Raw genomic sequence first — 21,116 nt, 5'->3', positions numbered from 1 at the left:
ACGTCAGGCTCACTAAAGACAAAAAGAAAAAAAGTGCATAAATCCCTAATGCTAAAAAAACAACTAGGGAAAAAATAAATAAATGGTTTCACAGTATAATTAAAATGACTTTGTAGAGGTGGTGGAAAAATACAATAAAATGCAGCTCCGATAATGAATTGCAAGTGTATTCAAACAGCATTTTAAATAATCATTGAAAAATATTTACTCCCCAGCGATTATATTTTTTCTAATGGAGAGCAAAACAACAGTCAGCGAAATAATTCCAATACTAAAAATGCATTCAAAACTAATCACGTGACCATCGGATTCTCATAATTAATCAAGTAATAGATTCTCACAACGAGCCGCGGTAATGCACTACAAATTGTGACGGCCGATAATTAACTGGTAATGAACGCGGTGAAAACCTCTGGTAATGAGATGAAAAAAATGGTGTCGCGGCTCCTGTTGTTTCTGTCCTTTGTCTGTTATTTGTTAGTCCCTTTGTCTGTCTCTTTGTCGCTTTTACCGCTCCTGTTGTTTCCGTCCTCTGTCTGTTGTTTGTTTGTCCTTTTGTCTGTCTCTTTGTCCCTTTCACCGCTGCTGTTGTTTCTGTTGTTTTTCTATTGTTTGTCTGTCTTTTTGTCTATTGTACCGCTGCTGTTTCTTTTGTTTGTCTGTCTCTTTGTCTCTTGTAGTGAAAGAACACGAAGAAAAATAAAAAGTGAAGCGTGAAAACCTTATAAAAGTCCTTCAATTCAATCAGTCCTCGTCTTAGTCTGTGTTTTAAAGAGTACTAGCAAACACACACACACACACACACACACACACACACACACACACACACACACACACACACTACAATCCCCACTCACACACCCCTCACATCCCCTCACACACGCAAACCATTAGTCAAGTCGGAATGGGGAGCTCCAAGTCATTAAGATGTCCAGGTGGAGAAATTATTAACAGGTACGCCAGGTAAGCTCCACGTGAGGGAGGGGAGGAAGGGCGACAGGTGAGAGTGCTAGAAGTGGGTGGGAGAGGCAGGTGAGTTAAGGAGAAGCAGGTGGGGGCAGGTTAAGTGGAAGAGACAATAGGTGGGCACGAGGACAGGGAGCCAGGTGGGGCAAGTGGTTGATTAGACAGGTGGGCGGGACAGGTGGGAGGGGCTTTGTCATGCACTGGGATTACTTTTCCTACCGTATACTCTCTCTTTTATTGGGCTACGTGGGTGTTTAGGGCACCGCGAGCTGAAGCCTGTATACCCACCCTCTGACGGAGACACAGAAGGGGGGTGAGTGGTGAAAAAAAATGTGTGTTTGTGTGTGTGTGTGTGTGTGTGTGTGTGTGTGTGTGTGTGTGTGTGTGTGTGTGTGTGTGTGTGTGTGTGTGTGTGTGTGTGTCGGTAAAATATCTATCTATCCATCTATCTATTCATCTATCTATCCATCTATCTATCTATCTATTTTTGTGTTTGTGTGTTTGTGTCGGTAAAATATCTATCTATCCATTTACTTTTCTATCTATCTACCTGTGGGTATGCGTTGTTTGTGTGTGTCTGTGTGTGTGTGTGTGTGTGTGTGTGTGTGTGTGTGTGTGTGTGTGTGTGTGTGTGTGTGTGTGTGTGTGTGTGTGTGTGTGTGTGTGTGTGTGTGTGTGTGTGTGTGTGTTGGCCGTGATGAAACAAGCTTATAACTGATGTGTGCGAGTTCAATGATGATGCAAATGTGTTGATGGGATTGAAAATTAATATCACAGAACAAAATAGAAAAAAAATCATATTAACACCAATACCAGGAAATGCTTTGACACCTATTAAATGAATAATCTGATACCCACAAAATGTCGTTACCTCCAAGAGTTTTTTTTTTTTAATATCCCAAACATCATATTTTTACGTCATTATGCTATTTCCTTCTTTTTTTACTTTCTTACTTTCTTTTCTGTCTTTGTCATCATCATTTTTCTGCTTTTTCTTCTTTCTTCAGGGAGTATAAATAGAGAAAAACTTCGAGACTTCAATCATAAATATCTCTCTCTCTCTCTCTCTCTCTCTCTCTCTCTCTCTCTCTCTCTCTCTCTCTCTCTCTCTCTCTCTCTCTCTCTCTCTCTCTCTCTCTCTCATCTCCGGAAGCCAGGTGAGCAGGTTAATTAATTTCAGCCCAGATGTTCTCCTCCCCTGTGCCTTTAAGAACGCTCAGGTACGCAGGTAAGGTTGAGCTAGAGGATATTCGGATACATGTACGGCTCGTGTTTATTATTTACCTTATATTATTATTTTGGGAGCTAAATATCATCCACGCCTGATAACGGGTTTGTCTGTGATTAGATTTTTTTTTACTCTCTCTTTCCTTAATGCAAAAACGTAGCTATCATCTTTTTAGTTTTTTTTTTATGTGTGTATGTGTGTGTGTGTGTGTGTGTGTGTGTGTGTGTGTGTGTGTGTGTGTGTGTGTGTGTGTGTGGGTTTCAGCTAATTATACTGTCAACTTCTACTAACTAATTAATCTCTGGTTAAAAGTAGCTCTAGTTTTGTAATCAATGTAGTATTAATATCTCTTCCTTTAACGACATAATTAGTTTTGTTCCATTTTTAGTGACAAATAATACCACACCATCAGTCCCCTAATTTATCTTTAGTCAAAGGTAACTCATATTCTGTGGTCGATGCCGTATTAATATGTCTTTCTTCAACTACATGTTATTTACGTTGCTCTAATTCCAATGGCGAATAATAGTATCAATACCTCAAAATTAAGATATGAATTTCTATAAGTTGCTGAATGTAGGTCATGGTCTGTGATCGATGTGGTCTTGGAATCTATTCTTCACCTGGATATTACGCGTCATTCAAATTTCAGCTTCAATTGAATTTATTAACCCTTTCTTATTAATCCATTTGCAGTTATGAATAGTTCCGTCTGTAGTCGACGCTGTGCTATATTAGTCAACATTTGCATTCATTTTTTATTCTTTTACAGTCATGGAAATAAGGACAAAAAATAAATAAATAAAGAGCCCGCTAGATATTTACTGTCAATAAATTCAGTGGCAAATATCAATATGAACGTCTTTTTAGTTACCCACGAGCAGTGAAAATAGTAAGTAGTCACGTAGTCCAAAGTTTGTTATCGACGAGGTACCAAAAACATTCTTCACCAGCGTATTTATCCTCATTGAGTTTGCGTGCCATCAATAACGCCGCAAACACGCGTTTTTTCAGTGACCTGAGTTTAAAATTAGCCTTCAGTTTATGGCCAATCAGCCGCGCGTTCGTATAGCTGTGTCTGTACCTTTGTGTCGGTCCGGGGCGGGGCGGCGGTCGATGGGATATTTACGGCCACTCGTGTGTCTCTGTGCATCGGGGAGGGCTATTATTTCACGGCGGGGGGTAGGGGGAAAGGTTGTAGGGGTGAGTGTGGGTGGGGATAGGGGTGTGGGTGAGGGTGTGTATTTAGGAGAGGGGCAGGGCTGTGGATGGAGGGGTAGGGATGTGAGTGTGGATGTGGGAGTGGGTGTGGATGTGGGGGAGGGTTGTAGGTAAAGGGAGGGTGTCGGTGTGTGTGGGGGGTGTCGGGGGGAGGAATGGTGTGGGTGTGAGGGAGGGGGGATGTGGTGGAGGGTTGTAGGTAAAGGGGGGTGCCGGTGTGTGTGGGGTGTGTGGGGGGTAATGGTGTGGGTGTGAGGGGGGGATGTGGTGGAGGGTGTATGAGGGGGGTGAGGGGTGGGGGGGGTGTTTATTCGTTCCTCCATTGATTACCGATGTCGGTCAAGGTACATTTAAGAACAAGTATGATGATGACAATAAAAATAATTATGAAAAAATATTAATAATTGATCGCGAAGAAGGAACGTCAGTCAGGTGGAGGTGATGAGTTTCTCTTATTCTCTTTTCCATAGGTAAAACGCGCTACTCTCCGCCTTTAAGCTGGCAAATAAAGGGAATTTCAATTATTTCCGCCACTTCTTCCGGACTCAGCCATTCCCGCGGCTCACTGAATGGGAAAAGTTTCGCAGCGTGGGCATCGCTTATTGGAATTAGAATACACGTTAGACCAAGAGAGAGAAAGAAAAAAATATAAATACAGCGGAACGAACCTGTCTCCCTGTCTTTCCCTTACTCACTCTACCTCTCCCTACCTCTCCCTTGCTTATCTTTCTTCCTTACCTTTCCCTGCCTTCTCTTGCGTTTATCTACCCTCCCTGCTTTTCCTTTTCTTGCCTCTTTCTCCCTATCCCAGCTTTTTTCTATCCTCTGTCTTTTCCTGCCCCTTTCTTCCTCTCTATACCCTTCTCTGACTCTTCTTCTCTCTCCCTTTCTCTCCATACCCCTCTCTGCCTCTTCTTATCTCTCCCTTCCTCTCTATATCCCTCCCTCTGTCCCTTCTCATCTCTCCCTTCCTCTCCATACCCCTCTCTGCCTCTCTTATCTCTTCCTTTCTCTCCATACCCCTCCCAATTTCTTCTTATCTCTCCCTTCCTCTCCATACTCCTCTCTGCCACTTCTCTCTCCCTTCCTCTGCATACCCCTCTCTTCCTCTTCTTATCTCTCCCTTCTTCTAAATACCCCTCTCTGTCTTTGCCTGCTTCTTCATATCCCTCCTTTCCTCCTTCCTTTTCTTATTCTCTTTCTCTAATTTCCTTTTCGATGTGCAAAGTCCAGCAAGTCACATTCCCACGCGAGCACGAGTCCAAACTTTCTCGTCTCGTGTTATCTTCGTTTTTCTCCGTTCCAAAGCTTCGTGTTGCCAGTTACTTATGTTAATGGGAAGTTCCGAGAAGGAGGACCAGCTGATTCTAACCTGGAGACGCAAGGTGGTAATGTGCTCTCTCTCTCTCTCTCTCTCTCTCTCTCTCTCTCTCTCTCTCTCTCTTTTTTTCCTTCTCTCTCCTTTTACCTTTTTTTTACCTTTTAAGAGAGAGAGAGAGAGAGAGAGAGAGAGAGAGAGAGAGAGAGAGAGAGAGAGAGAGAGAGAGAGAGAGAGAGAGAGAGAGAGAGAGAGAGAGAAAACACCATCAACTCCCTCTCACTCCCTGAACACGAAAAGGTAAGCACTCTGGTTGACTACCCTTTCTATTTGCTATCTCTCCCTTTCTCTTCCTATACTCCCTGCCTCCCCCTACCTCTCCTTCCTTTCCCTAACCCACTCTGCCTCTCTCTGGTTACTCTCCCTCTCCCAATCTTTCCTTTACTCTCTCCCTGCCTTTCTTTGCTTCTCCTTACTTCTCCCTGGTATTTTCTATCCTCCTTTCTCTTTTCTTGTTTCTTCCTATCTTCCTCTGCCTTTCCCTATCTCTCTCTCTGCTTCTTCCTTCCTATCCCTGCCTCTCCATATCCCTCCCTACTTCTTCCTACCTTTTCAAATTTCCTTGCATCGCCCTACTCCTTCCTTCCCTGCCCTTCCCTGTCCCTCTCTGCCTCCCTTCTACCTTCGCAATATCCGCCCCCCTTCCGACTTTCAATCCCATTCCCCTTTGATGCTCCCCATACAGATCATTCTCATCCTATTCCACTCTGAGTTTTCTTTTCCCTGTTATTTGTGTTTTACTCTTTTTTAGACTTTTTTGTGTTACCGCTCTTGTTTCGTCTTGCCCTTGTGAGGTTACCCGCTGAATGATAACTGGGGGCGGTATATGGCCAGTGTTCTTGTTGTTGTTTTCCGTCCCTCCTCAACTCACTCCCTTTTATGGTTTTAAGGTTCTTATTAATTAATATGTCCCCTTCATTTTTCCTCTCTCCTTTTCTCCTGCATTTTCCTTTCCTTTCATAATTCACTCCTTTTCCTGTTTCGACTCCTCACATTACATTCCAGTTTTCCCTTCTCTTCTTCTCTCATTCCCTTACTTGCTTCCATTCCTCACATTTCTGTCCCATTTATCCCTTCCCCCTTCTCCCTTCTCTTCTTCCTTTCAGTTGCTCACAATTATATATTTATCCTTTCCTTCTTCACTCTCTCTTCTGTTTTCCTTCCTCCCATTCCAAATGCGTTTTTCCTTTCCCAACCTCATTCATCCCCATTCTTGTTTCCATCTATCACATTTCTGTTAATTTTCTTTTCCCTTGCTCCCTTACTCCCTTGCTTTTAAATTCCTCATATTTATGCTTGATTTCTATTGTGATTCCCTCCCTTTTCTTGCTTTCATTCTTCACATTCTTGCCATCTTCCCCCTTTTATCTTCACCCCTCCCATTCTTTCCACTCTCCCCCTTCCTCTGCACCCCTCCCACTCTTTCCACTCTCCCCCTTCCTCTTCACCCCTCCCACTCTCCCCCTTCCTCTTCACCCCTCCCACTCTTTCCACTCTCCCCCTTCCTCTTCACCCCTCCCACTCTTTCCACTCTCCCCCTTCCTCTTCACCCCTCCCACTCTTTCCACTCTCCCCCTTCCTCTTCACCCCTCCCACTCTTTCCACTCTCCCCCTTCCTCTTCACCCCTCCCACTCTTTCCACTCACACCCTTCCTCTTCACCCCGGCACCCCTGTAACGCTCCCCCTCCCCTCACCTGAAGCTGCTCCGTCGTGCCTCCGCCGCCGCAGACGCCGCCGAGGGTTCGTAGGTCCTGAAGACGCTCTTGCTTTTGCTCTTGGCGAAGTTGTGGCGCAGGTACCGCTTCGAGTTGGGGCGGCGGGACAACTCGTCGTCCCCGGAGAAGGGCGACTCCACCATCCTGAAGGAGGAGAATGGTGGTGGTAGTGGTGGTGGTGGGGGTGGGGGTGATAAGAATGGTGGTGGAGTGGTAGTGGTGGTGAGGGGGACAGGGGTTGTAAGTAGGAAGAGGAGGAGGAAGAGGAAGAGAAGAAGGAGGAAAAGTAGGAGGAGGTGAAGGAGGCGGAAAAGGAGAGGGAGAGGAGGAGGTGAAGGAGGAGGAGGAGAAGAAGAAGGAGAGGAGAAGGAGGAAAAGCACGAGGAGGAAGCAGGGTGGAGGTGATGGTAGACAAGAAAGTGGGTGGGGGTGGCAAGGGGCTGTAAGGAGGAAGAGGAGGAGAAGGAGGAGGAGAAAGAGAAGGAGGAGACGGAGGAGGAGGAGGAGAAGAAGAAGGAGAGGAGAAGGAGGAGGAGAAGGAGGAAGCAGGGTTAGTTAATTAGTGAAGGTAACGTGTGAGCTCTTAACAAGGAAACTATTCTAGGCTATAATTAGAGGAATATTCATTGGGCTCCTAATGACGAATACTCTCTCTCTCTCTCTCTCTCTCTCTCTCTCTCTCTCTCTCTCTCTCTCTCTCTCTCTCTCTCTCTCTCTCTCTCTCTCTCTCTCTCTCTCTCTCTTTATACCCTCTTTTTCCTTTTTTTCTTCCTCTTTTATATTTTCTCTCACCCTTCCATTCATTTTCCCTCCCTACCCTCATTTTCCTCACGTCCTCTCCTCATTATCCCTCCACTACCTTCCCTCCCTCTCACACCTTTCTTCCAGTCCCCCCTTCCTCCCTCCTCTCTTCCATATTTACTCCACTTCCGTTCTATATCGTTCCCGTGGATCTTAAAATAACCACACAACTCACCTCTGACCTTAGATTGTGTGTGCGTGTGAGTGTGAGTGTGCGTGTGCGTGTGAGTGTGAGTGTGTGTGTGTGTGTGAGTGTGCGTGTGTGATATATGAATCCCTGCGTGGTTATTAGCGACAGAACGGAGGAAAATCATGGAGAGAAAGGTAAATAAGGGAAGAGAACGCAGGAGGTAAAATAGTCTGGGTGAGGGAGAGGAGGGAAAGGAGAGGGAGGGAATACTAGAGTGAGGGGGAAGGGGAGTGGGTGCTGAGGGTGAGGGGCGTGACAAAAGGGTAAGGAGGGGGGAGGGAATTTGGGCGAGGGACGGGAGGGAAGGGAGTGAGGGGGAGAGGAGAGGGGAGAAAGAGGGGGCAGTGAGAGGAAAGGGGAGTGACAGAAGAATAAAGGAGGGGAGAAAGTTTGTGTGAGTGAGAGAACAGAAGGGAGTGAAGGAGTACTTAAGTGAGGGGACAAGGGAGGGGGAATGAGGGGGAGGGGAATGAGGGGAAAAGTAAGGAGGGTGATAAAGTTTGGGTAAGGGAGAAAGAGCGAAAGGGAGTGAAGGAGTGCTGGAGTAAGGGGGGGGGGGAGAGAGAAGAGGTGATAAAGGGGAAGGGAGTAACATAAGAGTAAGGAGGGAGATAAAGTATGGGTGAGGGAGAGAAAGGAGTGACGGAGTGCTGGAGTAAGAGGGGGAGAGAGGGGAGGGGTGATAAAGGGGAAGAGAGTAACAGAAGAGTAAGAAGGGAGGTAAAGTCTGAGTGAGGGAGAGAAAGGAGTGATGGAGTGCTGGAGTAAGAGGGGGAGAGAGGGAAGGGGGGAGAAAGGGCAGAGGAGTAAGAGAAGAGTAAGGAGGGGAGAGTTTGCGGAGAGAGGGAGTGAAGAGAGAGCTGGTGTGAAGGAGGGGGAGGGGGAGAGTGAGGGGGGGAGGGGAGGATAAGAATGGGAAGGGGGGGAGAATAATGGCATGAGTTAATGGGTGGAATGAGCCCAGAGTCATTATCTTCTATTACTTCCCATGCATCAAGGCAAATATCTCTCTCTCTCTCTCTCTCTCTCTCTCTCTCTCTCTCTCTCTCATTCATCCGTTTGATACATTTCCTGTTCCTGAATCACGTAGAGAGGAAGAGGAAGGGAGAGGGGAAGACAGGGAGAAAGAGAAGGGAAGGGAGAAGGGAAAAGAAGGGAGAGTGACGGGAGGGAGAGGAAAAGAAATGGAGAGTGAAAGACAGGGAGAGGGAAAGGAAGGAAGAGGGAAAGAAAGGGAGAGTAAAGACAGGGAGAGGGAGAACCAGGGAGGAGAGGAAGGGATAGGGAGATGCATGGAGGGAAGGGTTAAGGGCGAAGGAAGGCTGGGAGGAGAGAAGGAAGGGAGAGGGGAGGGAGAGAAGGAAGGATCTGTTTGCTTGTTTCATAAAGGGAGAGAAAGTGATGGAGGAGGGAGCAAGGGAGGAAGGAAGGGATGGAGGGAGAAAATGATGTGAGGTAAAGCAAAAGGAAAATAATAATAATGAGTTAATTTATGTACAGAGAGAGAGAGAGAGAGAGAGAGAGAGAGAGAGAGAGAGAGAGAGAGAGAGAGAGAGAGAGAGAGAGAGAGAGAGAGAGAGAGAGAGAGAGAGAGAGAGAGAGAGAGAGAGAGAGAGAGAGAGAGAGAGAGAGAGAGAGAGAGAGAGAGAGAGAGAGAGAGAGAGAGGAGAAAAAAAATGTTAGGGTGTTTAATAAAGAAAGAAAGGAAAAGAGAAAAGAAAGAGGGAGGGTGAGGAGAACGCTGTGAGGAGAAAAAAACAAAATTAAAATAACAAAAAGGTAAGGAAGATAAAGAGAGAGAGATTAGAAGTTAAGGACGAAGAATGGGGGAGACAGAGAGGACGAAAGAAAGGGGAGAAGGAATAAATGAAAGAAGGAAGGAAAATAGAAATGAAGGTCAAAGGAAGGGAAATACACAAAAAGGAGGGGTGGAAGAGATAGAAAAGTGGAACAGAAAAGAAGAAAAAAACACAGAGGGGGAAAAAAGGGAAGAATCAAGCAACGGTGAAGGGAAAGTGGATGGTGGGTGTTAGCAGGGAAAAAATGGAAGAGGGGAGAAGGGATAGAACAGAGAATAGAAATAACACACAGAAGAGAAGTAACGAAGAAAAAGAACGGGAAGGTGAGCATTAGAAGGAAAGAAAGAAGGAGCGTTAGAATGGATGGAACAGATAACAAAAAAAAGAGAAGACAAGTAACGAAGACAAGGAAGAAGAAAATGAGGGATAGAAAAAAAGGAATGTGGAGAGGGAATGGAAAATAAAAGAAAGGCGCAAAAAGAAAAAAAAAGGAAAAAATGACTAAAGAGGACTTAAGGAAGGAGGAAATGGAGAAAGAGAGAAGATAGAGAAGTAATAAAGACAGGAAGAAAGAAAAAAGGTAGGTAAAAAAAACAACAACAACGAAGCGAAAAAAATGAAAGGGAGAAAGAAAGAAAAAAATGGAAACAGGGTGCAAGAGTGATACGGAAGATAACAGAAGAAGGGGAATGAAGGGAACGAGAATTACAGGGAAGGAAGAGGGGGGAAGGAGGGGTCCCTTGAGAGTTTTTTGTGGGTCATGTGAGGGGAAACAAAGCACGGAAGAGGCGGGGCTGCGTGTCATGAGGGGAAGTGGTGAGGGAAGTGAGGGGAGGAGGGGAAGAGGGGGAGGAAAGGGAGGGGAGAAGGGGGAGGAGGGGGAGGGTAGAAGGGGGAGTAAGTGAAGGAGGGGGAGGAGAGGAGTGGGAAGAGAGGAGGGGGAGAGGAAGAGGGTAGGGGAAGTGGGAAGGGGAGTGAATGAAGGAGAAGAAGGGGAGGAGGGTAGATAAGGGAAGGGTGTAGAGTACTTTTTGTAATGGTATGTATTCGTGTTAGACAAAGGGGAAGAGGGAGAGAGGGAGCTAGAAAAAAAGGGGAGAAAGGGGAGGAAATATTGGTGGTGGTGGTGGTTTGTTGCGAAGGGAAAAAGAATACGATGAAGGGAGAAGACTTATCTGAATATTACAAAAAAAGGGGAGAACTGTTATTGGAAACGAAAGGAGAGTTAGGCGAAAAATGGGTCCGCTGAATATCACAGAAAGGGAAGGAATGTAATTGGAAAGGGTTAGTAAAGGGGAAGGAGAGTAGAGGGAAAATGAAGAAGGAAAATAGGTTCGCTAAATATCACTAAAAGGGAAGGAATGTGACTGGAAAAGGTAAGGAAAAGGAAAGGAAAAGGAGATTAGAAGGAAAATGAAGAAGAAGGAAAATAGGTTCGCTAAATATCACTAAAAGGGGAGGAATGTGATTGGAAAAGGTAAAGAAAGGGAAAGGAAAGGGAGAGTAAGAAGGAAAATGGGTTGACTAAATACCACAAAAAGGGGAGGATTGTAACTGGAACGATAGGGAAGGTAAAAAGGGAAAGGGAAGAGGAAGGCAAAAGGGATGAAAAGGGTAAGGAAAGGGAAAGGGAAGGGAGGGCAAGAAGGAAAATGGGTTGACTAAATACCACAAAAAGGGGAGGATTGTAACTGGAAGGAAAGGGAAGGTAAAAAGGGAATGGGAGGAGTAAGGCAAAAGGGATGAAGGCGGCAAGGGTGGTGAAGGGAGGAGGAAGGTAAGCGGAAAAGTGGTAAGTGAGGGGAGGAAGGTAAAAGCTAAGGGAAAGAGGACGTGAAGGAAACAGGTAATAAGGAAAGTTAAGGGGTGAGGCTTAACGGTGGAGGAAATTATGGCGCCAATTGGAGGAAAAGAAGGAAGAGATAAATCAAGGAAATGAGGAAGAGGATGAATGGGGTGAGAGTTAAGAGATGCGGGAACAAGTGAGGGAAGAGAAGAGTGGGAGAAAGTAAAGAGAAAAGGAGAGAGCAAACGGTGGGTGAGGGGTGAAAGAAAGAGCTGGGAGACTTGGATGAAAGGAGAGAAAGTGGAGGGTAAGAGGTGGAAGAAAGAGGAGTGTGGGAGAAAACAAAGAGAGAAGAGAGAGCAAACGGTGGAAGAGGGGTGGAAGAAAGGGCTGGGAGACTTGGATGAAAGGAGAGAAAGTAAAGAGAAGAGAGAGAGGGAGAGAGAGGGTAAGAGGTGGAAGAAAGAGAACTGAGGGAGAAAGTAAAAAGAGGAGAAGAGAGGAGAGGAGAAGAAAGTGGAGGGTAAGAAGTGGAAGAAAGAAATATGAGAGAAAGTAAAAAGACGAAAAAAGAGCAAATAGTGGATGAGAGGTAACACACAAAAAAAGAACAGGGAGACTAGAAGGAGAAAAATGGATGTAGGAAGGATAGATCAATAGACAGGGGAGGAGGGGAATAGGAAGGGAGGGATAGGAAAGGGGAGAAGGAGGAGGAGGAGGAGGAAGATGGAGGAGAAGTACCTGGTGGATAGTGAGACGAGAAAGAGAAATATGAGAGCAATATTCATGAGAAATGGGAGAGATTGAGTGGAATGAGGAAGACATGAGAAGGGAAAGAGGACGGAAGAAGTATCTTTGAGAGTGAAAAGAAGAGTGGGGAGGAAAAGGGAGAAGGGGAAGAAAGGGGAAGAAAGGGGAAGAAAGGGGGAAGGGAGGAGGAAGAAACATTTGGGCGATTGAAAGGAATGGAAGTAGACTGTTCTAGGCGGGAGGAAGAAAGTAAGAAAAGAGAAAGAGAAGGAAAGAGGAGGGGAAGGAATAGGGAGAGAGTGAAAAGACTGAGTAAAATGTTCGACAGGGAAGGAGAAAAGGAGAAAAAAAGAAAAGATAAGGAAAGGGAAAGGGGAGGAAAGAGGGAAGAAGGAAATATACGAGACAAAATACATGGGAGTTAAAGGTTAGAAAAGAAAAGAGGAAAGGAGGAAAAAGGAGATATAAAATGAGAAGGAAAAGAATATGAGGAATAGGAAAAGAAGGAGAAAGTATCTGAGGGAGCGAAACATTAGACAGAAGAGGAGGAAAAGAACACAAAAGGGAGAGATAGGAAAAGAGGAATAAGGAGGGAAGGGAAAGGAGAAGGAGAGGAGAGATAGTGGAAGGTTAGACAGGAAGAGGAAAGGAGAAAAAAGGGAGAGATGGGAGAGGAGGAATAGGGAGGGAAGGGGAAGGAGAAGGAGAGGAGAGATTGTGGAAGGTTAGACAGAGAAGGAGGAAAGGAGAAAAAAGGGAGAGATATGAGAGGAGGAATAGGGAGGGAAGGAGAAGGAGAAGAAGAGGAAAAATAGTGGAAGGTAAGACAAGGGAGGAGGAAAGGAGAAAAAAGGGAGAGATGTAAGAGGAGGAATAGGGAGGGAAGGGGAAGGAGAAGAAGAAGAGCGAGGAGAGAAGATTAGACAGAGGAGGAGGAAAGTTGAAAAAGGGAGAAATAGGGAAGAGGGAAGAGGAGGGGATTGAAGGGGAGGAGGAGGAGGAAAAGTGGGGGACGAGGAAATGAAAGTGTTACGCTGAATCTTACATTATCTGGAAAAACTGAAATTGGAAAACATAAATCTTGGAGCTGAGAGTACTGACTTATTTTTTTTGCCCCCTCTTTCTTCCTCCTTTTTTTTAAACTTTATTTATGACCTCCAATCGCGTTATCTACTTCCTGCTTCATCTTACTCTCTCTTCATCATCTCTTTTCCTCCCATTTCTCTTCTCTTTTCCTTCTCTATCTGTTTCTCTTCTTTATTTGCTCTATTTCCTTTGTCTTAATTCACCTTTGTCTTCATTTTTTTTATCTTATTCCCCTTTTATCGTTTCTTTTACTCTCATTTCTCTTCATATTCTTCTTTTTCTTTCTATTTCTCCTGTCTTCTCTATCTGCTTCTCTTCTTTATTTAATCTATCTCCTTTGTCTTAATTCACCGTTGTCTTCATTTTTTATCTTATTCTCCTTTATCATCTCTTTTTTCTCATTCCTCTTATTCCTTTCCTTCTCTTTCTCCTGCCTTCTCTATCTGCTTCTCTTCTTTATTCTTTACTTTATTCCCCTTGTTCTCTTTTTCATCTCTTCTCACCTTTCTCTTCCTTCTCCATCTTATTCTCCCTTATCATCTCATTCCACTTATTCTTTTACTCATCTTTCTTATGTCTACTCTATCTTTTACTCTCTTTTTAATCCGCATTTGAGTCACTTTATGTCTAATTCACTTTTCTTTTCATTACACTATTTTGTCTTTTTTTCTCCTCGTCACATGTTCGTTTGTTTCTAATTCCATGTTTTGTTCAATTCATCTTTTTCATAAACTTTCATCTGCAGTTATTATATTGTATTCTTTTTATATTACATCCACTCAACATTTTTTTCAGCTGATATATAATTTTCTCTCATAATTTATCTAGTTTATTCTGTCTCTATTTTTATTATTATTATTATTATTATTATTATTATTATTATTATTATTATTATTATTATTATTATTATTATTATTATTATTTTTATTATTTTTATTATTATTTTTATTTTTATTATTATTATTATTTTCACCTCGTTTTCTTTTTTCTTGTTCTTTTTCGCCTTTTTTTTTTTTTTTCTTCTAACTCGTTTTCTAAGGTAAGGTGTTTTTTTTCTTTTATTTTTGTCTTGCGTATGCCCCTTACTCTCTCTCTCTCTCTCCTTCCTCTCATCACTCTATCTTCCTCTCTCTCCCTTTCTCCTCAACGTCAGTTTTTCTCCTCCTGAACTTTTTCTTCAGATCACGCAGGATTTGCATACATGAATATTTAAGCGAGCCGGAGAAATATTTGAGGAAAGGCGACTAATTACACAAAGTTACCCGCTACTTAATTAATGCAAGTCGAGTTAGGGAAAGTAGTGCTTGGGGACGCGGGGCTGTATAATGGGAAGCGAGGACTGTTGGATGTAGGAGTGAAAAAAAATGAGAGAATGTTGTTTGTACATGTAACTTTGCTTCTGTGTGTGTGGAGGGGAGGGGTGAAGTTGGGTGTAGGTGTGGGTGTGGGTGTGGGCGTGTATGTGTATGTGTGTTGGGAGGGGGGGGAGTGTGTGTGTGTGTGTGTGTGTGTGTGTGTGTGTGTGTGTGTGTGTGTGTGTGTGTGTGTGTGTGTGTGTGAGATAGAGAGAAAGAAAGCAAGAAAGAAGGAAAGAACAAATGAGAAAAAGCAAGAAAGAAAGAAAGAAAGGGAGAGAGAAAGAAAGAAAAAGAAAGAATAAAAGAAACAGAAAAGAAGAAAGAAAAATAGAAAGAGAGAAAAAAAGAAAATAATACAAAGAGTAGAAGGTAAGGGAGGGTCATGGACAAGACAAAAAAAAAAAAAAAACATGAAAAAACACCTGACCTAATAAAACGAGGAAGATGCAAAAAATGAAGAAAAAGAAAAAGAAGAGAAAAGGAGAAAAGAAAATGAGGGGAAAGTGAGGAAAGTTAATAGTGGTTGGAGGATGGAAAGCGTCACAAAAAAAAGCAGACATACATACAAATAAAACACACAAAACACAGCAGAAACAAGGCACTTGGAAACACCTGCGACGTTTGAATCAAGGAGTGAATTAATGACGCTGACGGACAGGTAAACGTGCAGCTAATTAACTGTTCAAATAAGAAGGAGAGAGAGAGAGAGAGAGAGAGAGAGAGAGAGAGAGAGAGAGAGAGAGAGAGAGAGAGAGAGAGAGAGAGAGAGAGAGAGAGAGAGAGAGAGAGAGAGAGAGAGAGAGAGAGAGAGAGAGAGAGAGAGAGAGAGAGAGAGAGAGAGAGAGAGAGAGAGAGAGAGAGAGAGAGAGAGAGAGAGAGGAGAAAAGAGATAATAAATGAATAGAATAGAGAAGAAGAAAAGAAAAGAAAGAACAGGAAATTAAAAGAAAAAAGAAAAGAAAAGAAAAGAGAAAAGACGGTTAAAACAAAAAAAAAGAGAAAGCACACACACACACAGAAGGGAAAAGAAATTAAAAGGAAAGGAAATTAAAAGAAAAAAGAAAAGAAAAGAAAAGAAGAGAAAAGATGGCTAAAACAAACAAACAAAAAAGAGAAAATATACACACAAAAAAATAACAATCACAACCCTCTCTCCCCCAGCACACCAACCCCGAAACCTACCCTTCCACACATCACCCAGGCACCTCCCCTCTCACACCTGTCCGCTCACTTGTCAATAGGCGAGGACGGGCTGTTAGACGGGCTGCCGGTGAGACTGTTGGACCCGCGCCTGCTGGAGGAGCCCTGCGTCACCGTCAGGAAGCCGTGCGCCACCAGCCACTTGTTGACGGCGCTCAGCTCGGCTTTCCTCACGAAGTAGTCCGCGGCGAGGTCGGGGTGCGCGTCCAGCCAAGCCTCCACCGCCGGAAAGGTCATCCCCACGGTCAGCACCGGCCCCCTGATCTCCACGTCCACGTCCACGTCCTCGACCGTTACCTCCGTCCCCGGCATGGCTACGTGTTTGCCTGGCTGGTTGGGGTCGCAGAAGGTCAGCTTAGGTCAGAGGTCAGCGTGGAAGGAGGTCACACTCGCGGGGTTTCATGATTTGTATTTTTTTCTCGATTTTGGGTCAAGTGGGGGATCTTTTTAAATATTTTTCCTGCTCAGTCTTGTTTTCGTTCTTTACTTTCTATTTCTTTCTTTATTTTCTTTTGTTCACCGGTCTTGTATTTTTCTTTCACTGAGTAATCTCCAGTTTGTCTTTACGTGGAGGGTTTTGCATCACAGTTCTTTTTTTTTTCAGGTGACACAAAAGACCACGAACATGTGTGAGTGTGTGTGTGTGTGTGTGTGTGTGTGTGTGTGTGTGTGTGTGTGTGTGTGTGTGTGTGTGTGTGTGTGTGTTTGCGTGTGTGTTTGTTTGCGCGTGTGTGTGTTTGCGCAAGTGTGAGTCTGTATGCAAGCAGGTATAGGGATAGTCTGTGCAGAGGTGTCAACAGGTGTGCTCAGGTAGACTAATCACCAGACACAGGTAAGATTAAGGGCGCCTCGAGACAAGCCACTTATCACAGACATTCATCTTGAGAGTTCAGACGGAGAGACAACAACAAGTACGGAAACGACGACAACAACGACCAGGGGGGAACACGACGCCATGGGGAAGGTTCAGAACGCACTCACACCTGCCGAGTCACGTAATTAGTCCAGGTAACGCCCTCGTGTGGTCCTCTGCGAAGTGGTTGTCATCGGTGTGCAGGTACGAGAGCATTGCGTGGGTGTGGCGTTACTGTATCCCCCTCCACTCTACTCTTTCTCCTCCTGCTTCTCCTTCTCCCCTTCTCTGGTCACTTCTTTGTCCTCTTGTTACTTCGCGTTCTTTCTATTTTTCTGTTTCCTTTAGTTCTCCTTCCTCCTCCTCCTCCTCCTTCTTATTTGGCTCCTTCCTTTGTTCTGAGTTTTCTTTTCGTCTACTTTCTCATGTTCTCCACTTCAGCTCTCCTCCCCTTTACAGTCTTTTCTCAGTTTCTTTTGTTTCTACTTTGTCTTTTTCGCCTCTTTTGTCCGATCTTTCTCTCCTCCTCCTCCTTTTCTTTGTCCTGTTCCTATCTCACGCTCTCAGTTTTATTCTTCTGTTTCCTTTGGCTCCTCGACTCTTATTTTCCTTCTCTAACAGTCTTTTCTCAGTTTCTTGTGTTTCTATTTGGACTTCTTTGCTTTTTCTTTCACCTCACTGTTCTCTTTCTTCTGTTATTTGTTTGTCGTTCGTCTCAGCTCGAGCCATCAATACTTGTGAATAGCACGAGAGAGAGATATGGAGATAGATAGATTGAGAGAGAGAGAGAAAACTGCCTCGTACTTGGAAGTGCAACCAGTGTCTTTTCTTTATTCACTTTCCAGAGTAAACTTCATTAAAGAAAGTTGAGAAAGTAACACCACCTGACCTTAAGACGGAGGAGACGCAATATTAGTAAAGAAAAATCCCTTGCTCTTAATACTTTTTCGTTCTTTCTGTGCAAAGTTTAATTCAACCCTTCACAGCGGACTCACACCTTAGCAAAGAGACTTTTTTTCTTCCTTTCTATCACCACGGAAAATGTGGAGAGAGGAAATAAAAACACAAAAAAGCCACAACAACGAGAATGAAGAGCCACGTACAGTACAATCAACCTTTTTTCTTTAATTTTTCTTGTCTCAGAAGTACTTTTGCCCTTCACTCTTTATTTTCTCATTCAATCCCTTTGCCATTACCTTTCTCTCACTTTTTCAATATACATTTTTCAGGAGAGGCAGACGGAGATACTGACGCAGACGAACGCAGATGATGACGCAGACAGACAAAGGAGACGCAGTGACGCAGAACCTTGCCACGTGTGGATTTTCTCTTCGGCCGCAATGACTTGTTGTTTTTCTTTCCCGCGGTGTAGTGACTCGTGACGTGTTCTGCGTGAGTGGCCAAAGCCTCCTCGTGGCGGTCACCTGGGCGTCTGCTAGGCACTTTCTTGCCCCAGCCGTTGACCCCCACACGCATCAACAGTCCGTCTGCGTGTTCTGCTCAGCCGTCCGTTCGCAGGCTTTGTCCTTTCCTGCTCTTTTCCTCCTCTGTTTCTTTTCTTTGTTATCGTGATCCTGTTCCTTCCAGTCCCTTTCCTTTCCAGGGCCGGTTCCTTACTCCCTTGTTTGTTTCTGCTACCTGTCTGTCTGTGTTTAGTCGAGGCTGCAACGTGTTTTCTACCTGCTTGTTCCTATGGTTTCTCTTTTTTTGACAACCAGTCCAGTTATTTCTTTGGTTAGTGCATTTGTGTTTCTATCTATGACATCTGTGCCAGACTTCAAAGAAACCCTAGCAGATTCAAAACACACCAGGGATCACCTTTATACTCAATACAAGACTAGGGACCATGAGTAACGGGCTTGATATGACGGTCTGAACAGGCTTGGCACAGGCTTAAAATCAGGCAAGACAGGCTCCGACAGTCTCTCGTGGCTTGGTGACGTGCGGGGCGTGTGTTCCTGTCCTCGCCGAGCCTCTCCGTCCGTCTGTCCCCCTGCCGAAGACAAAGAAACGTTAGTGTGCTTGACTTATGAAGAGAAGAGAAGAGAAGAGAAGAGAGAGAGAGAGAGAGAGAGAGAGAGAGAGAGAGAGAGAGAGAGAGAGAGAGAGAGAGAGAGAGAGAGAGAGAGAGAGAGAGAGTTAATGAAAGAGCTGGCTTTCCTACTGCATCAACATTATTAGGTCTGTAATGTTTATAGTGTCTTTACTTCTTTTTAATTATCTCTCCTTCTATTCTTTCTCTTTCTTTCTCTCTCTTCAATACCTAGCAATATATTACACAATTTATATCTCATTACCATTATAAAAACCTTCGTGAAATATAATTAAGAAGAATCAATCCATTCAATAACATTTACTTATTTGATTTATCTACTTAGTCAATAAACATCAATAAAAAGGAAGCAGTAATTAACGGCCATTTTTTATATTTCTATTTTTTACCCTTGAGGTGCTTCCTTTACTGTAAAAAAAAAAATCCCATCTCCTCGGCTTTGTTATGGTTGTTATGTTATAGTTATGTTGTTATGTAATAGTTTTTTTTTTATCATTCCGTGCTTGTGTTTCTCTCATTCACACAGAGAAGCAGCCCATCCGTCTAATCAGGGACACGCATATAACCCCCATGACGTCCCTTGCAAGACTGAGATAAAAATGAGCTCGGAGCGTCTACTTATGGAGTGTGTTTCTCTAATTGGCTGCCGGGACGCCGTGGCCGACCAATGAAAAACGCCGCGCTCCTCCGCCATTGAAAACCCGAAGGAAAACGAAACAGAAAAAAGAACCACGCATGCACACACACAAAAAAAGAAACAAGAGATGGTAGAGACAGAAAAAAAAGAGAGGAAAAGGGAACTGAGCAAACGAGAAGGCAGAGGAGGATATAAAAAGCACAAGGTGAAAGAAATGATCAGAGGAGAAGGAGAAAGAGAAGGAGGAGGAGGAGGAGGAGGAGGAGGAGGAGGAGGGGAACTAAAAGGAAAAAGGCAAAAAGGAAAAGGAAAAATGGGAAAAAAGTTCAAGGTTATTTGGGGAAGCTTCTGCGATGTTCCAAATTCTGAGGGGAAGGGGAAGAGGCAGCGAGGTGTGAGGGGAGGAGGAGGAGGGGAAGAAGAGGGGAAGAGGAAGGGAAGAAGAGGGGAGGGGAAGAGGTGGAAGGAAGAAGGGAAGAGGCAGCGAGATGTGAGGGGACGAGGAGGAGGGAGGAAGAGAGGAGGAAGAGGGGAGAAAGAGGGGAGGAGGAGAGGAAGAAGGGAGAAGGGAAAGATAAGAGGGGAGGGGAAGAGACGAGCAGAGAATATTCACATACAGAAAACGAACAAGAGAAAGGAAAACGAAATATAGAGAAAAATAAAAATAGCTAAATTAAATAAGGGCGTGAAGTCAGCACTGGAAGAAGAAAAACAATAAAAAAATACACATCCAATATACGCAATAAACAATACATATAAAAAAAAAAAAAAAAAGAAGAACCCTTGATGGACACAGAGGAAGAACTGAGGACTGAAAGCGGGAAAGGAAAAAAAAATAATAATCATGCATATATTTGGAAAGGAAAGTCAAGAAGGAGGAGGAGGAGGAGGAGGAGGAAAGAGGAACGAAAGTGAAGGGAAAAAATGAATGCAAGAAGACAAGAAGAGAAGGAAAGGGTAGAAGAAGGAAGGGGGAAGGAGGGGGGGAGAAAGGGGGAGAGAGAGGAAGGGAGGGAAGGGAGGGAGGGAATTATACTGCCACCGTAAGAGAAATGAAACCATGACGACAGACAACTTGCAAAATACGAGGGGGAGGGAGGGAAGGGGAGGAGGGATAAGGGCAAGAAAGAAAGGGAGGGAGGGAGGGGGAGGGGGTATGATAAGCAAGGAATATTGGGTCAGGTCAGTGAACTTGCCACAGGAAGAGAGGAAGGGAAGGGGGAGGAAGAGGAGGAGGAAGAGTGGAGGAAAAAGACCAGGAGCTAAGGGAGGTAAGACATGCAACCCTTCTCTCTCTCTCTCTCTCTCTCTCTCTCTCTCTCTCTCTCTCTCTCTCTCTCTCTCTCTCTCTCTCTCTCTCTCTCTCTCTCTCTCTCTCTCTCTCTCTCTCTCTCTCTCTCTTTCTCTCTCCTCTTTCTCTCTCTCCTCTCTCTTCCCTCTCCTTCCCTTCCCTTCCGCCTTCCCCTAATGGCCTTCCCTTCCTCGTCCCTGACCCTCCCCAACGCAAACCTTACCTTCCACCCCTCTCCCCCCTTCCCTTCCCTTCCTTACCAGTGCCATCCATCTACACACCTTCAACCTATTCGTCTCCCCCATTCCCCTCCCTTCCCTTCTTCTCACCCCTTACCGCCCTACTTTCATCTTCTCCCCCCTCCCCTTCCGTCTCTCCTTCCCATTCCCCCATCCATTCCCTTCTCTCATTCCCTTTCCACCCTCCTCTCCCATATCTCCTACCCTTTCTTCTCCCCTTTCCCATTCCCTCCTTCTAAGCCCCCTACTCCTGCAATTCTTTTAGTCTTTTCCTACCTTACCCTACCCGGCCTAAAACCCTTATCCCTCACTCTCCCTTACGTAGCCTATCCCCAGCCCCATCTCCCTCCCCCCTTTCCCTGCTGCCCTCTGGTTCTCACTGTTTACACTTTAATTTTACTTTACCACAACAGAGAATAAAGTGGAAGATGATATTAAGTTGGCATAAGACGACGAAATGCGGATTAGAATGAAAAGATACAAACTGGAAATGCAAAAAGAGTAAATATTAAAAGGGAAACGTTAGTATAATCACTTTACCACAACAGAGAATAAAGTGGATGA

General features: G+C 44.4%; 1 protein-coding gene across 2 annotated transcripts in view; it reads right to left on the bottom strand.

Annotated features, from left to right (window-relative positions):
- Positions 1–21,116, bottom strand: part of LOC126985068 (dual 3',5'-cyclic-AMP and -GMP phosphodiesterase 11A-like) — a 191,903-nt gene that overhangs the window by 34,590 nt on the left and 136,197 nt on the right. For both annotated transcript variants that reach the window (XM_050839444.1, XM_050839455.1), the window contains exons 4-5: positions 15,511–18,325; positions 6,489–6,653 (exon numbers count right to left, since the gene is read on the bottom strand). In XM_050839444.1, the coding sequence (XP_050695401.1) occupies positions 6,489–6,653; positions 15,511–15,791 (446 nt within the window). In that variant the 5' untranslated portion in view covers positions 15,792–18,325. The remainder of the gene's footprint in view (positions 1–6,488; positions 6,654–15,510; positions 18,326–21,116) is intronic.

This window comes from Eriocheir sinensis, chromosome 5 (genome assembly GCF_024679095.1).
Source record: "Eriocheir sinensis breed Jianghai 21 chromosome 5, ASM2467909v1, whole genome shotgun sequence".
Taxonomy (NCBI): Eukaryota; Metazoa; Arthropoda; class Malacostraca; order Decapoda; family Varunidae; genus Eriocheir; species Eriocheir sinensis.
The sequence above is the reverse complement of the archived record's forward strand: the minus strand, read 5'-3'. Positions and strand labels throughout refer to the sequence as shown.